Genomic DNA, 21,265 nt, shown 5'->3' with positions numbered 1-21,265 from the left:
CAATGTGACCGCATTCACTTACATTAAGATGTGATGGAGCAAGGCCATAGTGCCAACCTTAGTCATGTGACGCATGTCACACCCAAATTTGCTGTGTAGCCCTAGTCTAAAAATTTCTTTCTCCCATTTTTGACTTGAATGTGGCTCCTGACCATCACTCAAGGATGATTGTGGCTCCCAAGATACAAAAGGTTGGGGACCTCTGGCTTATTCCAATCTATCTGATTATCTATCTATCCCACCCCATGGACCCATTCTTTCCTCTTGTGTATGAGCCCAATGTATTTTGGTGGTAAATAAATAACTGAGGCTGACAGAACAGCTTTAATTATACATTTTATTCAGGATATAAAGTCTCTCATAACACCATTGTCTGCATTCAGCACCTATGGGAGAAGTTACATGCTATCTGTAAACCTTTTGTGCTTGTACACGGATGTGAGTATCAATCCAGTACAAAACAGTGTGACTGCGACAGTAATAATGCCCACGGCCGGTCCATGTCGTATATTGCCCACTGGCACCTGGAGAACAAGTTTCTCACTAGCCTGTTTAGAAGAAAAAGTATCATTAGTCTTAGAAACTTCTAAGAAATCCAAATCTAGAACAGACATGGATACAGGCCTGGGTGAATATCTTCTAACCCAAATTTTAATGAAATCTGGTTAAAGAAGTTCTTTGATATTAGAATGAAGGGTCAGTTTTATTTTTTCCATATCTGTCCTTACATTGTATCTGGCATTCAAGTGAATGGGGCTGAGGTGCAGCAACATACCCAGCCAAAGGACCAAAATGTGCCATGTATTAGTAAACTAGTAGAAAGCCCGTTCCAAGATGGCAACTGATACTTGGAATGGGCTTATATCTATCTCTCCTTATATATATATTTATATTATATATAATTATAGGTATGCTCGGGAGCCAATTGCTATAACCTTGCAGCTCGTTCTTCACTTTCATTGGCTCTTCACTGTCTCTTTCTGCCTGCCCAGCTAGGCGCTCCTCTTCATTATTATATATTCGAGAATGTTGGGCATGGAAAATTAGCCCGACACCACACTATCATGAAAGCTGTCTAAAAGAAAGTCTTTGTTGCCCATAACAACCAATCACAGCTTTAATTTAACCTCAGTGGAATAAGAAATGAAAGCTGCGCTGTGATTGGTTGCTATTGGCAACAAAGACAGATTTTCTACTAGATAGCTTTCATAAGAGTGTGGTGCTGGGCTACTTTTCTGTGGCCCACCTATAGATGCTATGGGGATGAGTGAGTGTGAGGCACACAGAGGCTTGAAGATGGCCACCAGGTCTACTAACAATCAAACGTAGCAACATTCAAGTCTCGTGGTTTGACAAATTTAAAAAGGGTGAAAAAAACATAAAAAGCCAAAATCCCACCTTTCTTCCTTGGCTATGTATATCTTACCTCACAAAAATTGGAATAGAAAACGATCAAAAAACTATGTTGATCACCAAATAGTACCAAAAAATACGAGTCGTCGAGTAAAAAAAAAAAAAACCTCAAACACCACCATTGATGGAAAAATAATGTTAGAGGTCTTTGAAAAGCAGGAGCTTGCCCCCCACCCTGGATGACTAGGGTGTGGACTGCCCTTCATGCCAAGGACTTTGCCGAAAAGGGGTTAGTTGCTTGTGACCTAGGAATGCCAAAATACGCGCGGCTTGAAGGATTCACATTTTTTGTGTTCCCGAGGGGATGGACGCGACATCCAAAGCCGTGGGCTGGAGTGATGAAAGGAACGAAAATTAGGGTTCTACTTGCCACTGTATTGACGAGTGGTCCTACATTGCGGAAGATAGGGGCTTTTTTCGCCTGTCGCCTCTGAAATAATTTCATCCAGGCGGCTGCCAAAGAGGCGAGTTCCGGTAAAAGGTGGGCTGGTTAGAGACCTTTTGGAGGTGATGTCTGTGGACCACCACTTCAGAGGTGCAGTTAATTGTCACAGAAAACGCAGGGGAACGAGACAGAAGCCTGGCAGCATCCAGAGAGGCTTCACAGAAGAACTTGCCTGCATGAAACAGCTGAAGAGCAAGCTCAGTTAACTCTTACTGGGGGAGCACCGGATAGGATGCTTCGGCGTAGTTATTTCACCCATTCAGATGTGACCCTATTGACCCGGAATAAAGCAAAGAGAGGGAAGAGGGCTGACCGGGTCACCTTGAAAGATGACTTAACGAAGGATTCCAGCTATTTATTGTGCTGGTACTTAAAAGATGATGCATCTGCTAGGGGCAGGGTAGTGCGTTTAAATAGGCGAGACACAGAAGCATCCACCGTTGGTGAGGAAGCCCACTATTTAATCCAGGCACTTAGTCCTGATGAAATGTTTATCCAGAGCTGACTACACTTTGGACACGACCTCAAAATCCGCATGAGTAGGGATCATGTCATGTGAACATCTTGCATGTCAGAAGGAGAAGGAGTCTGCAGTGGCAGAGCAATTTTGGTCTTTCACATGGAGCGTCTCCGTAATTGCCTCTATGAGAGTGTCTACTGTGGCGGAGACTTTGGAAGACTGTTCCTTGAGGGGATTGCGGAATGGGAGGCTGTGGGTGAAGACGAGGCAGAGGAAGAAGGCGACGGTGTATGACATAGAATTGTAGAGTTGGAAGGGATCTCCAGGGTCAATTCTGCTCAGTGCAGGATTCACTAAATTATCCCAGACAGATATTTGTCCAGCCTCTGCTTGAACACTTCCATTGAAGGAGAACTTCTAGTCTTTCCCTGTACAAATGAGAATAGAGCTGATCCCTCTGCACTATGACAGCCCTTCAGATATTTGTAGACAGCTATTAAGTCTCCTCTCAGCCTCTCAGTGGTTGGATGCCCTGCACAGCATCTCCACAATGGACCTGGAGGCTTTTGTAAGGTCTGAAACTGCCTATGATAACTACGTGGTACATAACCACGCGTCTATTAGAACCATTGGTTCCCTATGGTGTGTTCACATGTCCTTGTTTTACAGGCATGCAAACGTGCACACCTGTAAAAGATAGGACATGCATGCACCATAGGTCCATGGTGCGTGTCAATATTCCCTGCGGGGAGTCGCCTCATCACTGAACACTGTGACAGCACTGTCACCCCGTTTAGTGACAAGGGGACTCCGTGTGGGGAGTAAAAAAATCTCCTGCCACAGCTGTAGCAAAGGATCACAAAGCTCTCCGATTGATTTAATTGGGGTCACTGCTGCTGGCCACCCTGCAGTGATTTTCGGGGAAGGGCTTTGAATATAAGGCCGAGCGCTGCCTGTGATTGGCTGAGCACTGTGACCAATCACAGGCAGCGCTCAGCTGTCATTCAATGAATGGCTGATCGCTGCCGGTGATCGGCTGAGTGTTCAGACGATCAGACGCAAGACCCAAGCAGCTAGACGCACCTGAGCCCCGGCAGCGGGGGAGAGGTGAGTATATATATTTTTTACACCAGATAGGATTGATTTTCAGGGATTTTTGTAGGCTTCCCTGAAAATGCCGGCAGACCATTTTCTCAGAAAAAAAGAGTAGCAAATCTGTGTCAATAGAAGGGAACCAACTTATTCTACCAACTAGCGTTTTCAGGTAATTTATTTATTACCCTCCAGCAAGCTGAGTACTCATTTTACCAACCTCAGAAGGATGGAAGGCTGAGTCAACTTTGAGCCAGCTACCTGAATCCACAACCTTCAGGCTGTTAGCGAGAGCTTAGGACTGCATACTGCTGCCTTAACACTGCGCCACACGAGACCCCTGAGAATATTCCTAATGCTTAAATAAATGACTGAAAAGATCATATACTAGAGAATCATTATTTGAGCTCACACTCTTTAAAATAAAAGTTTTCTTCATGTTTAGGGACTCCTTCCCCTTTTTTATTCTTTCAAAAATACTACAGATCACTCAAGGCAAGAAGATATATGGGGAACACAAAGATTAGCACACACCTCAGTGTAAGGTAAGGCCATCCACTGGCATCTTATTCCATCAGTAGGTCCACAAGGAGCTTCAACTAAAGGGTAATCCAAGCAGCCGTTCAAAAGGAAGTCTATGCATGTAATTAAAAAAAAGTAGAAAAAAAGAAAAATAATAATTAGATGGAAAAAGAAGAAGATTAGGAAGAACATTATCCTGAGTGATTTGCATGGCATTGGTGTGGTTATATGATCCAGATCGTCACCTAACAAAAACATGTATGTACTGGGGGTAAATATTAATGCATTTCCTACTGTTGATTGATCAAAAGTCATCTGATGTAAAGTCATAGTCATTCAAACTTGAGCTTGCAGGAAGATTCCCCTATGACCGATATGATGGCAAACAACTAATGAACAACAAGCGCTCCGTGTAAGAGTAAATGAACGCCTATTGTCCGTGCCCTTCAGCAACTTTTCTGAATGATACTTGGGCAGTATACCTTAAATCTCCAACCAATCATGGAGAAGACCAGAAAATTATTATTGGCTTATTGCTCTTCCAGATTTCTACTGGACACGGATTTTTGTAGGGTCAGTGGTACTTTTTTTTTCAAAACGCAGAATGCTCCAAGTACTGTGTGATGTTTTTTCTGGCACTTTTCTCATATGCTTAAGACTTGAAAAGTGCCAGAAAAAAAAACAATGCATGATTTAAATGTTACAAAATAAAAAAAACACTAAAAGTGCTTGAAACACATTAGCAACACACAAGATGTCTGACTGTGGCTTTTCTCCACGTATAACACATGAATGCTCCGTCTAACAGAGAGTGCATGAGTATGGGGGGGCTTGAAGAAATAGTTGCCAAACAAACAAGTGTTCAGCGACGGCTACTGAAGGTGTATGCAGACCTGTACACCTTACTACTGAATATACCTTTCCTGCAGCGAACGAGCAGTTGAGGACTGGACAGCACAATGGAGGCTTCACTGACTTGTGCAGACGGGCGGTGGTATCTAGCATGGATCGGCACTGAGGAGATGAAGCAATCATCACACGACTGGTCGCGTCTTGTATACACCAGTGCATTCAGTTCTGTGGACAGATACTCTGGGGCTTCTAAATCCACTGCATTCAGCAAAATGACCTTAAAAAAAGACATTAATTCACAATATTTATCTTTTTTTCCAGCAGTGCTGAATTCTACAAGGCAGCAAATTTGGTATTATTTGGACACGGTGGCATACTGCTTAAATATAGGCAGGAGTATAACCAATATGACCTCAGCAATAGATAGAATAAAGTATCGGATATTAAAAGGCGGCTCCAGTGGCCTATCCTGTGCAGGAAGCTGCCGGATGAGTATGCACGTTCAGAAAAACTACAGAGCTTTGCCCAATAAGTGACAGGCGCAGAAATGAGTGTCACTGAAACTACATTATACCGCCTTAACCCCTTGAGTGGCAGGTTTTCTACCACCCTGTCGTGCCCACCAGGGCAGGTTTTTTAAAATGGTCTAATCATTGAATTTCAACTAGTTTTGCAGTTGCGTCTCAAGAGCCATAACTTTTTCATTTTTCCATTGACATGGCCATGTGAGGGCTTGTTTTTTGCGGGACAAGTTGTGATTTTTTAAACAGGGGGGAGGAAAAAAAGAAAAAAAGGGGCCATGTCATTAAGGGGTTAAATAATGTATTAACTTCCTTCTCTGGGTCATTACGACGCACACGGATACCACATGTGTGATTGTATTTTTGATTTTTTACAAAGTAAAGGGAGACAAGTGTTTTTTTTAATTGTTTTAATAATTTTTTTACTTTTTTTTTTTTTTAATTTTTAAAATTTTTTTTTTTTTTTGTCCCTTTAGGGGACTTCCACAGGGACCCATCAGGACCCCTGATCACATTCCGGGGGTCCGATGGTGACAGCCCTTTACATGCTGCAGTGACAACCCTTTACATGCTGCAGTCACATAGACTGCAGCATGTAAAGGGTTAACACAGCAGAGATCGGAGGTTTTCTCTGATCTCTGCTGTAAGAGCTGGTACCTAGCTGTCCTCTGACAGCTAACAACCAGCTCTCCCTGCCACAGAGACCATCGGCTTGCTTCTGACAAGCCGATGGTCTCTATGGCAACCTGTAAACAAAGCAGGACATTGCCGACATGTCGGCAATATCTTCTGCTGGTTTTTCAAAGCCCTTGCACTGCTCTGTGTGGGTCTGTGCAGGCAGAGCACAGTGTCACCGCTTGTGGCATTGTGCTCTGCAGCTCCCATAGTGATACATAGCCCGGAAATCTTCCGGGCTATGTTGCTATGAGCAGTGGAGCTCGTCCCGGAAATTTTCCGGGCGTGCCACTCAAGGGGTTAAGTGAGGACAGCATAAAGTACTGGACAGGTTCCCTTTAACTAGTCAGTAATGAGCTTTTTTAACTTTTGGAACACCCCTTGGAGTCAATGCCAAGAATGCCGTCTGATGGGATATTTCAGGATCTTACCTCTGTTAGATTGTGCTGTCTCAGAGAAGATAGCTGATAGGGATCCAGAAACAGCCCGGATGGGATAGTCTCCTGGAGTAATATGCTGCAGCCGTCTATCTGCTCTGCAGAACTGTGAAGCTTCACTCTGGTTACCAGATCCCTACAATCACGAGTAAAGGGACTTTCTATGTCAGTTGTATTTTAAGCAGAGGTGTAACATAAAGGGTCTGTCTGAGTTATTTAACTTTTGTATCAACATTGTTTTGTAATCTCCTACTCTTCCCGCGGATTCTGTGGCCCGTCCGCAGTGTCAATCAATGTCACAGTAGAGGAATAATAAACACAGCGATTTCACCGAAAAGGGACAATAAACATACTGATGTTATACAAGGATAATAAACCCAGGGATGTCCAAGTACTGGCATAATAAATAGATTGGTGTCATGTAATATAATATATAGTGATGTGACAGTACAAAAATGATAAACATAGTGATGTCATGGTGCAGCGAAGTCACAGTATAGGCATAATAAACACTGGAATGTTACAGTACTGAGATTCTAATTGTAGTGATAACAGCAAAAGACAACTAGTCCCCATACTAGAACAAATAAGTGACCTTAGGCCGCTCTCATATAGCTTGAAGTCTGCTCTATTTTCATGTGTTTTAGCGCTTATTAACGCACCTCATCACCCATCACAATGATGCGGTGGGTTAAAAACGCCGTAGAATGCGTTCGAAAATGCAGTGCGAAATCACAGTAAAACGCTGTGGTTTTGTGGACGCACGTGTGAGAGCGGCCTTAACCCTTTCCTATGGTTAAATCTATTTGTACCTGTGAAATCCACTTTTCAAGATGCCTCTGCTAACCGTTACTGCGGGGCAGGACGTTTCTGCAGCTGAAAATAAAGATTTTGAAACATTAGATGAAGCAGATGAAATTCTGTAGCAACCATAACTAACTGTAGTAAGTGAGCAACTAGCAGCAGCGATCCACGACCAGGGCAAACAGCGCCCGCTCATCTCAGGGAAAGAACCCATTAAACTAACTGGCCATTTAACACCTGAGAGCCTCGTTGCGCGTTTATTGGCACACGCAAATACTCACGATTTGTGCGCGTGATAAGTGCAGTGATAAAAGAGAGTCATAGGAGTTTATGATGCTTGGAGTTTGGGACACTAGTGAGTATTACAGGCACATAAGTGCGACCAGAATGTGCTCGTCCCTCATCAGCCTAAGGGCAAAAACAGAAGGGTGCATGCGCTAATATGTTCGGCTCTAAGGAACATATTAGCGCATAAACCTGTGTTTTTTTTTGACTATTCAAACTTTATGCTAGTGCGCACAAGTTCGGGGAAAAAAGTGGGAAATCTTAGTGTTAACTGCGTGCGACAAAGATAGGGCACGTCTTATATTTTCTTGCCTGCAGTAATCATGTGCAAGAATCCCGCTAGTGAAAACGGGACAAAATCCCACCCATCTGTTTAAGGCCCCCTGTACACGGGCAGAAATTCTGCGGCGGGATTTCCTGCAGAATTTCCGCCCGTAGAAGCTGCCATAGGATTGTGTTGGAAAACGCAATCCTGTACAGACGGCCGCGCGGAAAACAAATAGCGGCGTGCTCTATTTCTGTGCAGGGCTCATAGAGCCCCGCAGAGAAATGTCGCTCCCCGGCCGCTGGCTCCGCTCTGCACATGCGCCGGCTAAGCGGCAGCCGGCACATCACAGAGCCGGAGCCGCGGGAGCAGGTGACTGCCGCACTGGTCCCTGCAGGGGCTCGGGTCGGGTCCCGCTGTGAGAATTCTCACAGCGGGATCCGACCCGGCCGTCTGACGTATATCACAGTGCAGACAATGCTAGGTGCACAAAAATATAATGAGCCGAACCATGAAATGACACACAATATTTGCAGGACTGCTATTATAATGTCAAATCAGTATTTTTTACCTGTCCTAATCCCGAACCAGAAGAGACTGCTCAGCACTAAGAAGGTGGAGGCATCTGCCGATCTCAGCATGTCAATCTGTAAGAAGGAAAACTGGTTCAATGAGCATTTAGGAAGAAGTTCTGATTTACATCACATACACTTGTGCCTCGTGTTAAGGCAGCAGTAGGCAGTTCTAAGTTCTCACTCACGACCTGAAGGTTGTGGGTTCAATCCCTGAATGGTTCAGGTAGCCGGCTCATCCTTCTGAGGACTGTAAAATGAGTATCCAGCTTGCTGGGGGGGTAATAAATAAGTTACCTAAAAGCGCTGTAGCATAAGTTGGCAGATTTATTATTTTATTTTTCCACTGTGACACTTTTACCACTAAGCTTCTAATTACAGTGTAGTAAGCGCGACATTTCCCAAATGGCGTGTTTCCTAATATGGCATAGCCCCTCAACAACACCAGCTGGTCCTGGATGTAATTCACCACCAATTATCAGCGCTCCTCTCATGCAAGCTTTTGTAGAAACGCAACATTTTTCTGAGTGTTTGCGTATTTTGTGTATTAACAATGCAGGCAAAGCAAGCTGATGTCACCACCAGTCTTTTCCGCCTTCCCAAGGGCGTACAGCATTTTTAACGCACCCCATTTATTTCAATGGGCCATGCAGGGCGTCAAAAATGAGCTGCAGCTGCAACACCCAAAAATAGAACAGACAGCTTTTGTTGTACCGCGTGTTATAAATGCTGCTCTAAAACACACATCTGAGAAGCCCCTTGGAATGAATGGAGGCTTAGTGCAGCGTTTTTAGTGGCTGTTAAACATTGTAAAAACTGCCTGTGAGAGCAGCCTTAGGGGAGATACGTATAATCCGTGTAACCAGCAGGGGGCAGTACCACTCAATGATGCACCTCCAGTTCATGAAGAAGAGTGTGGGGAGAACCCGGCAGGTACATTGCCCTTTATTTTCCCATGGAGGTTGACTCACTCCACCAAACATCGAGCGTGGTCCAGAAACACGGACCAATATCACACTGGCAAACTTGTGATTTCGCATGTGAGACAAAGCGTTTTTGCTTAAAAAAATCGTATCGCTTCTGTGAAATTGTGATTTTCATGTGTACAAAAAGATAACAAGTGTTGGGGGGGGGGGGGGGGTCAGGGGCCTCATGGTGGCAGTGGGCAATGGTGGCCCTTTTGTTTGGGGGCAGGTGTGAAGCAACCAATCACAATGCAGCTATCATTCTGTATTCTGCTCTTGGGAAATAAGAGCTGCGCTGTGATTGGTTGCTATGGGCAACAGACAGATTTTCCTTTTAGTCTTTAGACTAACAAGAAACAAACGACAACTTCTTTACTTCTGGTTACATTTATGTGCTGCTGCTACCAGTTTCCTTCCTGCTACATAAGGTAATGTCTACCTACTGACATCTTCCGCTCATCCTGCAGCCACTTCCGCCTCGCCTCGTACATGCTAGTGGGCTAAAGGACCTGCGATGACGTCACAGCCATGTGACCAGTGTGGGAGGGGCTATGCTGGGAGGTGCTGTGTAAGTCTTGTGAAGGGCAGCGGCAGGGATGAGCTAATAAGGGAGATGGAATAAATCCTCCACAGTGCCACCTATTGGAAGACAGCATTCCTTCAAGCCACAGTCAGCGTTTTTATACAAGCCTTGTAACAATGACTGGGAATTACAAGCAAAGCCAGACTCCATGTACATACAGCTGTTTCAGGGTTATTGCCCTTCATCAAATAAGGGAGATGGCATAAATCCGCCACGCTTTGTACGACCTAGACATTCTGAGAGTACCGGGATGCAATGCTCTGTATGACCTAGGAGTAGTGGGAGGCAATGGTCCGTGAGGAGCTCTGAGTGGACTGGGATGCAGTGCTCTGTGCATGGCCTGGGAGAACGAGGATGCGATATTCTGCTTGCACCGAGTACACGAGAAGGTACGAATGGATCATAGAGGGAGCAGGAAACCTCTAAAGGGACTAATTCCAAGTTGCCATTCAGGTTTCTTTATCAAGAGCTATGAGAAGTGTTTTTTATTCTTCAGTTGAGATGTTTTAACCCCTTAATACCACTCGTGTTGTCGCTGTTCGTCCCAATGCCCATGGGCAAATTTGGTTTGGGGCACCGTAATGGGAGATCCGCAAATGAAGCCGCCCATAGAGATACTTGGGCGTCCACAAATGGATTAAAATCTTTTGGTCCGGATAGACAAATAGCATGCTACATTTTTGTGCGGTTTCCCCACCGATGGCTCCTATAGAAGTCAATGGGAGTTGTCCAATCCACAGCCGACACTGGATGTGCTGCAGATCTGCGGGAAAGCAGATTTAAAAAAAACTACTGCGCGTGTCCGAGGGCTAGGACCATGCGGAGTACAGCGAACCCGGAAGCTGAGGGATCCATGCAGACGCCGCTGCCAGGGAAAGCAGGGCTTACTGGCCACAGGCAGTGCCGGATTCTCTGCACAGAATCCACCCCTGCCGTAGACATGAGGCCTTAAGCACCAAGCTATTTTTTTGGCATAAACTGTTCATTTTTTGCATTGATATAAGCGTTGAGGGGTTTTAACCAGAACAACATGTTCTCCCCCATCCACAGCGGTGAGATCCCCACCGATCCCTATACTGTGGACATTAAAAAACTATTTCATTTCACTCAGTGCACCAACGTGAAAAAAGCATTTTAGGAGACTTGAACAAGCAGTTGGCTTAGGCAAACAGGCCATGCATCAGGGAGATGACCACCAACTGGGACATTTAAATGCGGCTATAAATCCACACTCAGCTGGATCTGTCATTTTGAAGAACAGGTAATAGCACACCTGTATAGTCAATATAGTGAATTACTACAGAATAGAAAACTCCTTTTGAAAGTGAACTGTCCCGTCTCGTAACCCCCTCCCCTCCCTTGTGTGTCCGTCTGATGGAAGAGGCATTGTCTCAGCTTCACATGCAAACTTCTGGGAGATTCAAAGTATTAGAAGCCAATAAAAGGACCATATAGATCCTAGTATCTCCCATCCAGAGAATCTTATCCCATCCAGAGAATCTCACCCCAGCAGCTTCAGCTCTGTTTGACTGGCTCTTCCGGATTCCTCCAACCAGGTGGAGGTCTCAAAAATAACAGATAACCCATAGTATTTCAGGGAACAAAATGCTGCTGAGGAACTACAACTCCTGGCAGCCTAATCGTTGTGATGCATGATCTTCTATACCACCTTCCATACTCAAGGTCCATGCCAGGATGACCAGCGGATTAAAAAGTGCACAATGACTCTTTCAGCTAAAATGAGTTATGAAGTCTTTTTAAGAACTTTTTTTTCTTAATTTCTCTTTGATAAAAAAACAAACAAAAAAACAAAACCGCAGGAATAGGCCCTGTTCATTATTCACAAAGCTACACCCAATATTAACGGTGGTCACAGGATCTTGTGGACGTTGATAGCCAAGTCCTTCACGCAGCGCAGCTCACTGGAGTCTCATCTACGACAGATCCACGGTGTATTACAGAATTATGCCTACCGTCAGCACCGCTGCAAGGACTACGGCTTTACATTGCCCACTGCAGTTACTCAGACCTTGCATGTCCTTGACATGCACCCAAACACATTAGAAGAGGATCAGGGGTCCTTGGAGGAGAGATCCAAGTTCTACTCCATATTACCTCCCAAATCCTGTCCCCACCAGATGACAGAGCATACAACCTTGAAGACCATGAATTACTAGTTTGAGAATTACATCCAGTAAACTCCTAACAGTAAATCAGGACCCAACACAGAAAAAAAGCCAAAAAATAGCAAAACATTAATTTATTTAAAAATAAAAACCTACAAAAGAAGCAGAACTATAAAACTGTCAGTAAATCACTCTGTCCAGCGATGGCCGCAGTGGGGGGCAGTGCAAACATAATACAGCCTCATGGCGTCCTAGAAGGAGAACAAAATAGTTAATTTTAAAGGCTTCGCCATACAACCGTATCTGCCTTATACAGGGAGATTCAAAGTCTGGCCCAACGCTAGATCTCAGTACTGGGGTCCTGAATTGAAACAATAGTGTACTTGAATAGAAAGGCATGGATGTGCTACATGATGGTATGGCACATAGGCCCCTGGGAGGGGAGGCTGACACATGGGTGGGTTACACAATAGTATGGCACATAGGCCCCTGGGGGAAGGGGTTGGTACTTGGATGGGTTACACAATGGTATGGCACATAGGTCCCTAGGGAAGGGGTTGGTACATGGATGGGTTACACAATGGTATGGCACATAGGTCCCTAGGGAAGGGGTTTGTACATGGATGGATTACATTATGATGGTATGGCACACATAGCCCCCTGGGGGCACTGGTAGATGGATGACAATTTTGTGTTGAGATATAGCCTTGATCAGTCTTTGCTTACATGCTGTTTAACATAAGGAACAGTAACCATATTAAAGACGCAAATGTCCTCTACCTGGCGCTGTAGCTCTATGGTGTAAGTGACTCTGACATACAGTGGGGCTATTTAAACATCAGGGGCTTCTCTCCTGAAGCATTACATGGCTCCCCTTCTTCCACTAGGATCTGTAGTAGGTCCAAGTATGACCAGCTCCTCTCGCGCGGCTCACACAACAGCTTGGGATACCCCAGTGATGTCCGCACACCACGAACTCTGGATTGCAGCTTAAAGCGGTTGTCTCATGAAAAATATTGCTCTGTTAAATCCAGACCGGCCACCACCTGCGCTAGCGACCCTCTCCCCTCTCACCTCCTCCGGTCCCTTTCCCCAGCTCTCATTCCTCACCTCATTACAATCTGCAACCTCTCCCTAACCTCTGGCACTTTCCCCTCCTCATTCAAACACTCCATTATATCCCCTCTGCTTAAAAACCAACCCTGGACCCGACTAATGCTGCCAACTACCGACCCGTCTCAAACCTCCCCTTCATCTCCAAATTACTGGAACGCCTGGTCTACTCTCGGCTTACTCGCTTTCTCTCTGACAACTCGCTCCTCGACCCCCTCCAGTCTGGTTTCCGCTCTCTACACTCGACCGAAACTGCCCTTACAAAAGTAACAAATGACCTGATGACTGCAAAGTCGAGAGGTGATTACTCTCTACTAATCCTCCTTGACCTGTCTGCTGCATTTGACACCGTCGACCATAACCTCCTTCTCACTATGCTCCACTCTATTGGTCTAAAGGATACTGCTCTCTCCTGGTTCTCTTCCTACCTCTCTGACCGCTCTTTCAGTGTTTCCTTTGCTGGTTCTATCTCTGCTCCACTACCTCTCGCTGTCGGGGTACCCCAGGGCTCGGTCCTTGGTCCCCTCCTCTTCTCTATCTATACTGCCCCAATTGGACAAACCGTCCACAAATTTGGCCTCCAATACCATCTCTACGCTGATGACACCCAACTATACACCTCCTCTCGTGAGATCTCTGGACCATTCCTCCAAAATATCACCGACTGTCTGTCCGCTGTCTCTAACACTATGTCCTCCCTTTTTCTCAAACTAAACCTCTCTAAAACTGACCTCCTTGACTTTCCACCTTCTAACCGACCTCCCCTAAACATCTGCATTCCAGTGTCTGGCACCATCATAACCCCCAGACGGCATGCCCGATGCCTTGGGGTTACACTGGACTCTGACCTCTCCTTTGCCCCCCATATCCAATCTCTGGCCCAAACATGCCACATGCACCTCAGAAATATTGCTAAAATACGTCCGTTCCTAACCACAGACACGCTAAAGACGCTCGTGGTTGCCCTCATCCACTCCCGGCTTGACTACTGCAACTCGCTACTCATTGGCCTCCCCCGCACTAGACTCGCTCCGCTCCAATCCATACTAAATGCAGCAGCTAGACTCATTTTTCTATCCAGTCGTTATTCAGACACCTCTGCATTATGCCAGTCGCTGCATTGGCTGCCCATCCACTGCAGAACTTTATCAGAGCAGCACCCATCCTCTGGAATGCTCTACCCCAAGGCATCCGGACAATTCCTGATGCACGAAATTTCAGACGTGCCTTAAAAACGCACCTCTTCAGGGAAGCATACCAAATCCCCTGACCTAGTTCCTCGCCCCTCCCTATGGTGCCCCACCCTGTTTGCCTTCTGATAAATGATCTGTACATAAAATTTCCTATTGCCTGTGTTCCCCACCCCCTGCACCTCCTGTACCACCCTCAACCCATTTGTGTCTAACCCAATGTATCTCACATTGTATTTGTTGCAATTGTTGCGTTTTGCATTTATCCATGCCTGACAGCGCTGCGGAATAAGTTGGCGCTATACAAATAAAGACTATTATTATTATTATTATAAATACTACAAAGGTTTCTGTCCTCAGATGTCCGACGACTAATGTTGTTATAGCGCCCCCTGCTGTTTCTATCCAGTTTCATGATTTGTCTCTCTTCTTTACAGTAATGTCCCATTTAGACAGGGCGACCATCATCTAAATGACTGCCCGAGCGCTGACGGCCCCTCTGGACCACACGCTTCTCACTCAGCGCTTCACCTTCTGTACATAAAAACATCTCATGTCTATTATACATTGGACTATATGAGTTGCATGTAGATTCCGGCTGATTACGACATCATGTTCAGGTTCGGAAAAAATGCATAGGTTTTTTGGAACATTAAAACCAAGAAACCCCCCCCAAAAAAGAGCTATCTTTTGGACGTAAAAGACATAATAAAGAAAACGTCCAAGATCGATACTGATCTTGAAGTGTTACTGTATGATACAATTTCACATTCCCTACCCGATAGTGGATTTTTTATTTTTTTTTGTTGTTGTTGTTTGTGTGTCCATAAGGTTTTTAAGCAATATTTATTAAAAGTTAATTTTTATGAATTTATATTTTTGGGTCCTAAAAGTGAGCTTTTCTATGCGGGGAAGAATTCAGACACGACAAGCCCACAATACAACGCTGTAACCAATAGTGAACGATGTTTTGGGCATTTACACAGGACAATTATTGCTCAAATTCATTCTACTCACCACGACCAAGGATCACTCCACATACCAAAAGGGAGAGAAAAGAAGACAGTGGGTGGCGCTATTTTAAGGGTCCTTTTACACGGCACAATGTCGTGCCTTTGTCCAAGCGATGATCACTCACTGAACGGAGGTGAAGCCGGACGAGATCTTCTGGCCACCCGCCTTCATTCACAGTGAACAGGCAGTCGTTCATAGATGAATGACTGCCTGTCTACAAAGGCTGATTGTTGTTTAACAGTTATGCCGGCACAAACTGTACGACCAACGATATGATGCGTACGAATTGTCATTTGTTGTTCAGTCGCTGCAGCCTTTACAGTGGACGACAATCATCCTGTGTAAAAGGGCCCTTAACCCCCGAATATCTGGGAATAGAAACTATTCTTTAGTAAGTGTAAATCCAAAAAAATTATAGTTATGGGCTGGATCTGACACTTTTGAGGGACAATCCCTTTAATGAGAATGAAAATAAACCGGATGAGTACCTCAGCTCGCGCACTGTGAGACTGGAAGAACACGGCTTCTTTGTGTCCGCACCTGTAAGAGAAAGGACAGAAGATATAGTGGACGGAATGTGGGAGACTGCGGGGAGATCTGCCCACTGGGATGGTATCACTTACTTGGCGCAGGGATGGTCTTCTGTACGGGGCAGTGTGGGGTCTTGAGACACGTCTGCAATGATCTGAGTCAGCTCACTGGGAACAAGAACATAAGACAGGTAGTGAAAAGTAGTCACCACAACCAGACCAGGGGCCATACTGCTAACCATAGGGCTACATTCACACGGGCCGAAAAACTCTGCTCGATATTGTGCTTGCCAACGTGCGTTTCACACGCAAATGTAAGGAGTTTATTCAAAACCGCCTCAAATCACTTTTGTGAAGTCGCGATCCTCAGTGGCATCAGAGGAACACAAGCATTTCCCATTAATTTCAATAGGAAACATCATAACGCACGGCATGCAAGAGCCACGTGGGATGCCAGGCAAGGCATTCCAAAAGAGCGTGAAAAAAAATAAAAATAGCACATGCGGAGATTTTTAACCTCGCAGCATCACTGAGGTGAAAGATCGTTCATGTGAATAAGTCCATTCAAAAGAATGGAGTTCATGTTCGCGAGTTTGTGCGTCTCGCAGCGTTCCTGCAGCCTAAAAGAGCAATTCTCAGTTGTTTTCAATTATCTTTTTACGCTGTTGATGCCTTACCTTAATTCTACCATTTCAGATATGTATAGCTTATTTGATATTTAATGCCTTTGTAAAGTAAACGCAGTTTATATGCACGGGGCAGAATAATGACATTTTACATGTGTTTAAGACCCATTAAACGGACTAGCACCTGCGATCCCTTGATGGCATATACAATGCTCTGGAGTACTTTCCAAAGCAGCCAGGGGCACGTTTACCCCTTATCGGAGTTCTCTGATCCCAGAGGTTGTGGTCAGAGCTGGGCTGTGTATGAAGGTATGTTCACACACAGCAAAAGGCTCACATGGGCGAGTGCAATATCTGGCTGAGAAACTCGGCCCAATATCACGCTGGGGAACATGTAATATCCCTGCAGATATGAGGCATTTTTGTGTCAAAAACACCTTGAAGGAAGTAGCGAGAAGTAGCTGAAAGCCGCAGCGGAGGACTGGGAAATGTTTCTTATTGTTTCCAATCTCCTCCGTTTTTCCTAGTGGCCATAAGTCTCCCACGTGGTCTCCTCTAGCAGAGGATGTGCGTATACTCACTCTACTTCATGCGTGATCTTATTCACATATATGCAGCTGTTATCCGCCTCCTGCTGGTAGTCACAGTTTCGACACTGGAAATAAACATACATGTAATGATGCGGACATGTTGTCAGGGAGTCACGCTGTGCTACTTTGTATGGCATTCATGACAGAGCGTAATACTACATGTGCCGTCTGGCCAGCTATGGCTTCCTGGGGCTAAATCCACTGTTTGCAGGCGGTGGGAATAGCCAGATCCATAGTGATCAGCAGATCCCATATTAAAGGGATCAATGGAGGGGAGACAATCCCTTAAGCCCCATTCTGGAGTCTCCCACAGCTACAACTACCTACAGTGCTGTGAATTTGGCAGTAAAAACCAGGAGGTACATATAGAATATATAGAGGAGAGGCCGGTGGACGGCAGAACTCACCGCGTAAAGCAGAATCCGGTTCTCTTTGTCTTCTTTAGGATACAACATGTTGTTACTGAGGGGAAAACAAAGACACATTTTGAAAACATTTACTGAAGAATTGAACATAATACTCAGGTGACTTTAAGAAACTTAGAGGCATTCCGGGCATTTAACCCCTTACAATAGTGATGTCCTATCCTCAAGATAGATCAGTAGTTGATCGCTGTGGGGGTCTCCTGTTCAGGACCCCCACAGCGATCAGTTAATCTCAGTCCCCGCACTCACTGCAGCGGGTCAGATGTTGACAGCTCCATCTGCATTGGGGTCAGAGCTGGACATACCATAGAAGGCTTTCCCCTCGTTGAAATCAATAGGAGCCATACCTTCCATTGCACTTCCAGCTGTGACCCCAATGCAGATATCCAGTTCTACTTCAGTGAGATCAGCTAACTGCCGGATAGATCCCAGCCGATCAACTGATTACCTATCCTGAGGAAAGGTCAGCAATACTGCAAGGGTTTAAATGCCCTTTAAAGTTGACCTCTCATCTATGAGCCTCATAAACTTTATAGGTTATAGGTCTAAAATGTCAGAACGGGGAGCAGCGTTTCATATGCACTAGGTCCCCCATTCCAGCACGGTGTCCCCATGAAGTTGGCACACGCACACAGCGTGACTCTTTCGCCGACTTTAAGCGCCAATTTTGCGGGGACCCAGTGACTATAAGACACAGCATCCCGCACTCCCCTCGTTCACTTACATTTCAGCCCCATAATGTAGTCTATGGGGCTCAAACTTGCTGACAGGTTCCCTCTTAAGCTTCTCACTCATTTCAGATAGCTGTCACCAAACGACAGCACTCTGGTCTGACCCCCACATACACATGCAAACATGCTCAGCGCCTTAAATGTACAGAGCAGAAATACCAACCTCCAGATGCTTATAGGCAGCAAGAACAAAAGGATCAGGCAGTCCAAATTCAACTACCTGATCCTTATCTCCCCCTGACATCTGCCGTAGGAGCAACGTCGTAAGACCCCCATACACATCAGATAATCAGTGGGTTTGGCTGTTACATATCTTAGGCTTTTTTTTTTTACACTGCAGCTACACTATGCATTAGCTGACACCTAATCGTGCCTATTAAACCTTTAGGCCTAATGCCCACGGCCGGATTAACGACGCGTAAAATGTGTCGGAAATCCGGGGCGTTTTACTGCAGCTATTAGGCTCTATTGAACCGAATAGCTCAGTGTACATGCTGCGGAATTCCGCAGCATGAAATTACCCGCCGCTTGTCCTATTTGCTGCGGGTATACGCACGGACGGCACCATTGTAGTCAATGGAAGCCGCCCATCACGCTATACTTCTGCTGTACTGCGCATGCGCGCCGGAGCGTCATGCGGGATTTCAAGCAGCGGATCCGGAAGAGAGTATGGGGTTTTTTGGGGGGGGTGCCGTGACGGACTCCGCTGCGGTATTCCGCTTGCGGAGCCCATCACAGCTGTGTGCATAAGGCCTTAATGTGATTGGAAGGGTCTGTGAATTGCAGTTATGTTGTCATGGCAGCTTGGGGTCCTTCAAAGGCACCCAGGGCTGCCATGAACATTTAGCCATCTCGATTGGCTGCCTGTCATAGTACAATATAATGCAATACTGCAGTATTGCATTATACTGTATAAGCCAGTGATGGCGAACCTTTTAGAGACTGAGTGCCCAAACTACAACCCAAAACCCACTTATTTACTGCAAAGTGCCAACATGTCAGGGGGCAGGGCTTAACACGACGTATGATTTTTACAGGGCCGCTTAAGAATAGACAGCGTGCAAATTTTGACTGCTTTTTAGATGCATAAACGCTGCAGAATTTTCCATGGAACTTTCCGCTGAAGATATTCTGCAGCATTTCTGTCACGTGTAAACATACACCAGCATTAATGGCGACCCCCACGGGGGGAGGAAGATCCCGGCTGCACATTGACGTCACAGTGTGCGCCGGGATCAGCGCCGCTAAGCGAATGCCGGCAGGGGAGCTGCAGCCCCTGCCTGTATTCACTAAGATGGTGAGCCGCCGTCAGTGGTGCGTGCCAGCAGGGAGGGCTCTGTGTGCCACAGGTTCGCTACCACTGGTATAAGCAATCAAACCATCACAAGTTATGATAACCTGTTGGACTTCAGTTAAAAAAAGTTTTATTAAAAATGTAAAAGGAATTGAGAGAAAAAAAAAAAAGGAGGGGGGGGGGGGGGGGGGGGAGGAATTCCCAGCTCTCATCAACAAATTTAAAAATGTGTTATCATTGGGTCAACAGTCCAACGTATTAAAGTAAATTACTATTACGGTATTCCCGAACGGTAAACACGGTTAAAGAAATTTCTATAATGCCAGAATTGCACTTTTTTAGTCACCCAACATCTAACAAAAACTTAAATAAAAAGACATGCAAAACTCATATTTACTCCAAAGCGGTAGTAATAAAAGCTACAGGCAATAGCGCAAAAAATGAGTCCATATACAATCCAATCGCTGAAAAGTTATGTGATCAAAAAATGGCAACAGACAGCTAATTTGTTTGCGTAAATCGTGCAAATGCAATTTTTTTTGCTATTCCTCTTTTCCAGCACATCACATGGTACATTAAATGGTACCTTTTAGAAATACAACTCATCGTACAAAAAACAAACCCTCATGCAGCAATTTAACAGGGAGAGTGACTGCTTCCCACGGGACGTATTCCTGGCGGAAATCTCGCAGTTTTGCCCCAGCGAAAAACCGCAATATTTCCGCCAGGAAACCGTGGCACCTACCCGCGGGTTTTGGAGCGGCTTGGCCACATGCCTTTTTCCGTTGCGGCCGGCATTTCCATAGAGGAAAAAAAAAGCACGGCCGCAACGGGGGAAAAAAATGTATACATGCCGCAGGCAGGTAATCTGCGACGCAGTGTCGGCTTTGGCGGATTGGCCGTCCCGTGTGCACAAAGTTTTTGACAAATCTCGTCCACATGGCTGGCTAATCCCAGATTTAGCAGCCGCAGGGAAATTCCACAGCAAATCCGCCCTGTATGAACCCAGCCTAAGGAAATGGACTGTGGCGGGAAGGGGTTAAACGTTTATGTCCCAGATTGCTGTCCGCTGGTATAAATCAAGTCTATACGGTTTTGTGTAAACCGTCGGTCTGTGGCCGCATATGGAACCGTATGCAGACAGCATTACCCACAATGCACCTCATATGTAAGAGTAGAGACTGGAACCCCAGCCGGACGGCAGCGGCACAGCCTCCTCTCCGCACACCCATGTCCTGGCTTTACATCCGCTGTGCGAGATCTGCTTTTGAGTGGATACCAGCAACCCCAAGTGGGATCTCGCTGGGCGCCGCTCCGCTCTGACTGGATAATATACAGAAATAGTTTCACATTTATTTTTAAAGTGAGTAAAAGATCAGCGGTTCAACAAAGTGAGAAGCGGCGCCTAATCAATTCCACCATACTATTCCCCGACGGTCCAGTGTGATATTGCATACAGTAAGCTATTACACCCGAGGATAGACCCTGTGCAGGACCCTCCACATGTCCTGCCCACTGGGACTTGTAGTTCCACACCAGTCCCTTGACCCTCGTTTATCATTTTCCCGGCAGAGCTCCAGCTCTCACCATTCCTGACAGAAGCGGATCCCCACGAAGCCCTGCTCGTAAGTCCCATCCGCCTCCATCCCTCGCTCCGGAAATACTGCGTACATGACGGCGCCGGACGTGACGAGCGTTCAGGGAAGAGTAGAGGCTAGAATGGAGTGGATGCAAG

At 45.7% G+C, this 21,265-nt stretch overlaps 2 protein-coding genes across 10 annotated transcripts; both read right to left on the bottom strand.

Moving 5' to 3' along the window:
- Positions 1-329: 329 nt before the first annotated feature.
- On the bottom strand, positions 330-9,833 carry PIGX (phosphatidylinositol glycan anchor biosynthesis class X). 9 transcript variants are annotated; one of them, XM_066598126.1, is made up of 8 exons: positions 9,748-9,789; positions 8,532-8,616; positions 8,343-8,418; positions 7,230-7,293; positions 6,412-6,553; positions 4,851-5,061; positions 3,945-4,045; positions 330-548 (listed from the first exon to the last, which is right to left on the bottom strand). In XM_066598126.1, exons 3-8 carry the CDS (start codon positions 8,410-8,412, stop codon positions 399-401), a joined length of 738 nt encoding a protein of 245 aa, XP_066454223.1. In that variant the 5' UTR covers positions 8,413-8,418; positions 8,532-8,616; positions 9,748-9,789; the 3' UTR covers positions 330-398. The 9 variants fall into 9 exon arrangements, with proteins under 9 accessions (XP_066454223.1, XP_066454224.1, XP_066454228.1 ...); XM_066598127.1 differs by having other exon boundaries at positions 9,752-9,789; XM_066598131.1 differs by having other exon boundaries at positions 8,528-8,616; positions 9,748-9,782.
- A 2,303-nt stretch (positions 9,834-12,136) lies between these two features.
- On the bottom strand, positions 12,137-21,203 carry POLR2I (RNA polymerase II subunit I). The gene is made up of 6 exons (XM_066598123.1): positions 21,118-21,203; positions 17,488-17,542; positions 17,072-17,145; positions 15,958-16,032; positions 15,823-15,874; positions 12,137-12,268 (listed from the first exon to the last, which is right to left on the bottom strand). The coding sequence occupies exons 1-6, from the start codon at positions 21,201-21,203 to the stop codon at positions 12,206-12,208; spliced, it is 405 nt and encodes a 134-aa protein (XP_066454220.1). The 3' UTR covers positions 12,137-12,205.
- Between the last annotated feature and the right edge of the window lie 62 nt (positions 21,204-21,265).

Source organism: Eleutherodactylus coqui, chromosome 1 (genome assembly GCF_035609145.1).
Source record: "Eleutherodactylus coqui strain aEleCoq1 chromosome 1, aEleCoq1.hap1, whole genome shotgun sequence".
Classification (NCBI taxonomy): Eukaryota; Metazoa; Chordata; class Amphibia; order Anura; family Eleutherodactylidae; genus Eleutherodactylus; species Eleutherodactylus coqui.
The sequence above is the reverse complement of the archived record's forward strand: the minus strand, read 5'-3'. Positions and strand labels throughout refer to the sequence as shown.